Here is a 6,103-nt window from a genome sequence, read left to right as displayed (position 1 = left end):
GTCCCACCCGCAGCGCTGCCGCACGGAGCCTGCGAAGAGCGAAACTACAGCGGTGCCCCGGGATGACGGATAGGGGAACGCGGCCCCAACGCCGGCACCGCTCTCGCGGCCCGGGCCGGTTGCGGGCGGCGGCCGAGGCTGCCCGAAGCGGCTGCGGGACCCCGGCGGGTGCACGAGGCCGGGCTCCGCGCTGTCCCCGGGAGCCGCCGAGGTTATAAACGCTCGTCCCGTCCCGGCTCCGCCACAACGACGGATTCTGTGCTCCCCGCGCTCCCCCCCGCCTGCGTCCTCCCCGTGCCCGGCGGCACCCAACCGCTGTACCCGGGAGCGGCTCCGGAGCTCCGCATCCCCCCCGCGAGCGGCCGAGGAAGGACAGACGCGGCACAGCGAGGTGGGAACGTAACGTTTATAAATTAAAAAAAAAAAAAAAAAAAAAAAAGTACAGCGGGCTGCTTACACACATTCACAATCCATTTGGAGTCGATAGCGTCGTTGAGTGCACAGTGCCATTAAAGGGAGAAAAAGAAAGAAAGAAAGAAACAAAGCGATGGGTTACCTCGAGGGAAAGAGACCGTAATTACACTTGTGAGGAGGGCTGCAGAACGACTGCACAAAAGGCACTGATGGCATTAACATTTCCCGTTACATCGAGTTTTCTTTTCTGTTTTTTTTTAAAGCCTGCCTAGAAATATTCACATTGAATATAAAAATAACAACAACAACAACTTTAATACAACCGGAAAGTGCGAAAAATCCAGAATCCTCCCTCCCCGAACACGGAAAGATCTCAGGAAATAAAACAGAAGAAGAAGAAGAAGAAGCCTGGAGCGCTGGGGCGGGTCTCACCCTACGGGACACGGTTATCCTTCGCAGTGGGCTGACACGGCCGGGGGTGGGAGAGGCTCCGTACATTCAGCCCCGCTCACGGCGCTCTCAGAGCCCCCCGGGATCCGTTCTCGTCTCCTCGGAGCTGCGCTCGGTTCCGCGGCGCTTTGGGTGTTTTCTTTCCCCCCTCTCTCTTTGCGTCTCCCACGTCAGTCTCCGCCGATCCGACGCGGGACGGAGCAGACAAACCAACAGACGGTCCGCGGCCGCCGCACCGCAGCGTGGATCCCGTGGAGAGGCGGTGCCCGGCCGCGAGTCCTCGGCCGCCGGGGCGGATAGGGAGAGGCCGAGCGACCGTCCGAATAATATTAATAATAAAAATAACAATAAAATAGCAATAAATACTGTCCGGGGCGCCGCGGCGCTGCCGTCGGGGCGGTGCCGTCGGGGCGCTCACTGCGTGCCGGCGGCCGCGGCGCAGGACAGGGCCCAGCCGGGCAGGCAGTAGTAGGGGTAGTAGTAGGAGGGCTGCAGGGCGAGCAGCGAGGGCGGCCGCAGCACCTCGCCGGGCTGGTACTGTCTCTGGTCGTCGCGCACCAGCACCTTGACGGCCACCTTCTTGGCGGCGGGGGCGGCGGCCAGCAGGTCGGCTGCCATCTGCCGCCGCTTGGTTTTGTAGCGGCGGTTCTGGAACCAGATCTTCACCTGCGTCTCGGTCAGCTTGAGGGAGGCGGCCAGGTCGGCGCGCTCGGGCCCCGACAGGTAGCGCTGGTGGTTGAAGCGCCGCTCCAGCTCGAACACCTGCGCGTGGGAGAAGGCGGCGCGGGAGCGCTTCTTGCGCGGCTTCGGCGCCGCCGCCTCCTCCTCGGCCGCCAGCAGCCTCCCGCCCGCCGCCTCCTCCTCCTCGGCCAGGCCGCGACCTGCGGGCAGGGCAGAGCGCGGCGTCACGGCCCGCGGACGCCGGGACACCCCACGTCCATCCTCCCCTCCCGCTCCCCTCCTCGCTCCCCGCTCTCCGCCCGCCGCCCCCCCTCCCCTCCCGCCGCTCTACCTGAGGCGGCGGCCGACGCTTCGCTGTCGCTGCGCGCTCCGTCCCGGTCCCGGTCCCGCTCCGCCGCCGCCTCCGAGGGCCGCGCCTCCGCCGCCGGCCGCCCCCTGCCCGCCGCCTCGGGGGGGCGGGCGCTGCCCCCGGCGCTCTCCTCCTCGGAGCGCCGCTCGCTCTCGGGCTCCTCGCTCAGCGCCGAGTCCGAGTCCCAGGCGGGCGGCGGGCGCGGGGCGGGCGGCGGCGGGGCCTCGGCGCGGGCAGCGCACAGCCGCCAGCCGCGGGCGCGCTCCTCCTTCTTGTTGAGGATGGCCTGGATGGAGAAAGGCGTCAGGGCGGTGCCGCCGCCGCCGCCGCCGCCGCGGACGGCCATGGCCCGGCGGCCCCGGGCGGAGAGCAGCGACAGCGCCGCAACTTCAGCTGGGCGCCCGCATCGCCGCCTCCGGCCGCGGCCGCGCCGCCGCCGCCGCCGCCGCTGCCGGGCCCTTGTGTGCCGCCGGGAGGGCGGGCGCCAGCGGGGGCAGGCTGTGTGCGCCGCCGGCCCGCCCGCCCATAGGGCCGGGGCCGGGCCGCGCTCCACCGGGCGCCGCCGCGGGTCCCTGGCGGCGCGGGCGCTGCCTCCGCCCCGCTCTGTCCCGCCCCGCGCCCGCCCTCCGCTTTTTCTCCCGGCGGCGCTGTCATCCCTCACCGCCGCGTGACAGCGCCGGCCCCGCGCCTCCCCATTGGGCGGCGGGCGCGCGGGGCGCGCTCCGATTGGCTCCCCGCCGCGGGGCGATGCCGCTCCGCGGGGCGCGCGGCGGGGCGCGCGGCGCCTTAACCCCTTCCGGCCCGGCGGGGCGGTGCGGGACGGGGCGGCCGCGGACCGAGGGCGCTTCGGAAGGCGACGCGCACGGAACGCGACTTCGGCGGGCGCGGGTACCGCGCACCGCTCCGCGCGGTCCCGGGGAGGGCGTCGGCGCGCGGAGGGCGGCGGGAACCGACGAGCAGAGCTCCCGCCCGTAAATAAAGGGCGAAAATGCAGAATCGCGCTCCGCTACGCGGTACGGAGCCGGCGGCGTCGGCCGTGTGACGGAGCTCCCGCTGTGCCGCCGCCGCCGCCCCGACGGAGCGGTTGTGAGAGCCGACGGGGAGTGCGAGGCGGAGAGCGCGGCGCGGGGCCGTGCGGGGCTGTGCGGGCGCTGTCGGAGGGGCGCGGGGCTCTGAGGCCGGGCGGCACCGGGCTGTGCCTCCCGATCCCCACCCCTGCAGCGAGAGGCCGGGGAGCCGCGCTCCTTTCTTTTCTTTTCCCTTCTTTCTATATATATATTTTTTTCATTTCCATTTATTCTCCCACGCAGGGCGATCTCTCCTCCATCGGCCCCGACATCGGCAGCTCGGAAGGGGAAACGGAGCGGGGTAAGCGCCGGGGATTGGCGGCGGGGCCGTCGGGCGCCGGGAGAGGGGCGGCGGAGGGAGGGACGGGGCCGAACCCACCGCCCCGTCCGCTTTACGGGGGATCCCGTCTCGGTTCCTCCGCGGGCCGCCCCCGCCGTGCCGCTCCCGTACAGCCGGGGCTGGGGCCGACCCGGGGCTGCCGGCGGGCGGCTGCCCCCCCTAGAGGTGGCCCGGCCGCACTGCCCGCTGCGGGACGCCGGGGGAGCGGGGGCTGCGCTCGTTTGCTTCATTTTTTCCCCCCTTCTTCTTCTTCTTTTTTTCCCCCCTTTTCCTATTTGTTTTTTTTTTTCCCTCGCTTAAAAATATTTTATTTTATTATTTTTATTTCATTTTATTATTTCATTTTCTTTTACTTTGTTTTGTATTTTCCTTTCTATGAGCACGAACGTTTCTCAGGTGGCCGGCAACTCGTGCACTGAGGCACCAGAACAGGGAAGGACGTGCCTTAGAATTATAGAATCGTTTGAGTTGGAAGAGGCCCCGAAAGGCCATCTAGTCCAGCTTCCTCGCAACAAACAGGGACACCTACAGCTTCATCAGGTGCTCTCAGCCCCGTCCAGCCTGACCTTGCGTGCCTCCAGGTATGGGGCAGCCACCGCCTCTCTGGGCATCCTGTTCCAGTGCCTGGCCACTCTTATCGTAACAAACATTTTCCTTATAGTCAGTCTTCAATCTCCCCTCTAGTAGCCGAGTCCTACTTGGGGAGAGCATCACGTTACAATGTCCCCGCTTCTTCTCCCGACATACACGGAGACGCAAACCCCGCAGCCTCTGGGCTCTGCCCAGGGTTCTGCTGGGAGACGGCAACGGCACAAACGGAGCTCCACTCGAGGAGCGGCTGCAGGTCGGGGGGAGCCGCCTCCTGGCTGCACCCGGGCTGTGCCATCAACGAATGCCGGCGTGCCCCGTGCAGCTCGCTTCTTCTGCGGGAAAATCTCGTCTGCTTCCGACTCTATTTCCTAAATGACGCCCATCTCTTTCCGAGGAGAGGTAACGTGGCCGCACGGCGGTGACAGCGCCGTCGGGGCACAGCAGCCCCGTCCCTGCGCCGCTCCGTCCTCGTGGGCTCCGGCGGCAGAGGGATGCACCGCCCGTCTCTCTCCCCAAGAGGAAATAAATAATCCTGATTTTTTTGGATAGGAACCGAATGATCAAACGTGGGGAGCGTGCGGATGTCCTGCCGGCAGAGGGGATTTTCGTCGCACCGACTGGGCAAACCCTCAGCAAATGAGCTCGGAGGGCTTTAATAGCGGGCGGCGGTGCCCTTCTCCGCTCACAGTCCTTATATGGGGAAAAGCCGTGTCCCTGGGGCCGGGAGCCCCGAGCACCAACATTCCTATGGACGTTTACAGCCGAAGCGCAGAGCCGCCGGAGCGCTGCCGGCTGCGTGCGGCGCGGTGCGGCCGTGGCGTTGCTCGGGGCCGCGGGGCGAAGCGATCCACGGCTCCTCCCGCAGCTCCGTCCCCCCCGAGCCCTCCCCGAGGGACCCCGGTGAGGACCCGCGGCTCTCACACCGCACGGCCCGGGAGGAGCGGGGCCGTCCCCGGGCAGAGCAGCGCCTCCCGTCAGTCCGCTCCTCCGCTCCGTCCCTGTTTTTATGTCAGCTTTCCCGCTGCTGCGCCGCTTTATGTTGTCATCTTCCGACCTATTTATTTCCCCGCAGGACAGAAACACGGCCCAGGCAGGATTCAATTGATTTGCTAATAAGAAGCAAAGCAACACATCCGAACGGCCAGGTGCGTCTCGCAGTCAGTAACTGAAGCCTGTGAGTTTTCCAAGGCAATAAATACCGCGATGTGTAACTGCTGCATTCGGCTTCTCATCTGTTTCCAGGACTTTTCAGAAGCGGGGTTCATTTGCAGTCTCTGATAGAAGAACGGAAGCAGAAACGGATCGAACGGTGCACCGAAGTCACCCGTGGGTCACCTAAACAGCCCTGCTCCGTCTGTGTGCGTGCTGTCTGTTGGAGCGCTGTAACAAAGAGTCGCTGCATTGCACCGAATGTATTTGCTGCGTGCAAAGCTTTAGGGTCTTAAAAACACCCATAGCATGGATTCATTTGTTGTTAGCAGGTACAGCGTCACAGGTTTCCTCTGCCAGCCTCCAACAAAATAATATTACCTACTTGTATTTTTCTCCTTTTTTTCCCCTTTCTTTTTCTCTTTCTCTCTCTCGCTCTTTCTCCCTTCCCTTCCCTTCCCTTCCCTTCCCTTCCCTTCCCTTCCCTTCCCTTCCCTTCCCTTCCCTTCCCTTCCCTTCCCTTCCCTTCCCTTCCCTTCCCTTCCCTTCCCTTCCCTTCCCTTCCCTTCCCTTCCCTTCCCTTCCCTTCCCTTCCCTTCCCTTCCCTTCCTTCATTTTCCTTTCCCTCCCTTGTTTCTTATTATTTGTTTGTTTTAAACAGTTGAGCTCACTGTACACAGAATCAGTGGAGTGGCGTTTAAATGTATTCTGTTGCTTCTGGTCCACCACACCAAGCCAATGCCTTCCATTGTGCAGAACTGCTCATATTTACATGGTGATTACAGACCTTTGTCCATCTTTATGGACGCAAATCCATGGGTGTACTTATCTGGAGCGAAGGGTTGGACTCGATGATCCCTGTGGGTCCCTTCCAGCTCAGGATGTCAGCACTCATTTCATATTCGTTTTTCCTCTCTTTGTTATACGTCACCCATCAGCATCAATATTTGAGAGCGTTTGTGGCTCAAACATTACCCATTTTTATGAAATGCCAATCACTCAAAACCTTTTGAGCTTAAGATCAGGGATTCCCTCATTTCACATCCTTTTTGCCCTGTAGGA

At 63.7% G+C, this 6,103-nt stretch overlaps 2 protein-coding genes across 2 annotated transcripts; one reads left to right on the top strand and one right to left on the bottom strand.

Annotated features, from left to right (window-relative positions):
• Positions 1-392: 392 nt before the first annotated feature.
• Positions 393-2,342, bottom strand: NKX3-2 (NK3 homeobox 2). Its single transcript, NM_204137.1, is given in 4 exon segments — positions 393-1,745; positions 1,877-1,934; positions 1,936-1,976; positions 1,979-2,342. Coding segments are annotated over 4 exon segments (828 nt in total). The 5' UTR covers positions 2,241-2,342; the 3' UTR covers positions 393-1,278.
• On the top strand, positions 2,239-5,517 carry LOC770295 (serine/arginine repetitive matrix protein 3-like). Its single transcript, XM_025150463.2, has 7 exons — positions 2,239-2,499; positions 2,569-2,980; positions 3,205-3,262; positions 3,682-3,882; positions 3,963-4,291; positions 4,442-5,037; positions 5,135-5,517. The coding sequence occupies exons 1-6, from the start codon at positions 2,239-2,241 to the stop codon at positions 4,450-4,452; spliced, it is 1,272 nt and encodes a 423-aa protein (XP_025006231.2). The 3' UTR covers positions 4,453-5,037; positions 5,135-5,517.
• The last annotated feature ends 586 nt before the right edge of the window (positions 5,518-6,103 follow it).

Source organism: Gallus gallus, chromosome 4, assembly GCF_016699485.2.
Source record: "Gallus gallus isolate bGalGal1 chromosome 4, bGalGal1.mat.broiler.GRCg7b, whole genome shotgun sequence".
Classification (NCBI taxonomy): Eukaryota; Metazoa; Chordata; class Aves; order Galliformes; family Phasianidae; genus Gallus; species Gallus gallus.
Note: the sequence above shows the minus strand (reverse complement) of the source record. Positions and strands in the feature narration are given on the sequence as shown.

What these genes read in the sequence shown, in the direction of transcription:
- LOC770295 (XM_025150463.2), top strand. Translation starts at nt 2,239, where the DNA reads ATGGCCCGGCGGCCCCGGGCGGAGAGCAGCGACAGCGCCGCAACTTCA. An exon ending in GCCGCCCCGACGGAGCGGTT is followed by an intron (nt 2,981 to 3,204) that starts GTGAGAGCCGAC and finishes TCTCCCACGCAG; the next exon opens with GGCGATCTCTCCTCCATCGG. An exon ending in CTGACCTTGCGTGCCTCCAG is followed by an intron (nt 3,883 to 3,962) that starts GTATGGGGCAGC and finishes TTTTCCTTATAG; the next exon opens with TCAGTCTTCAATCTCCCCTC.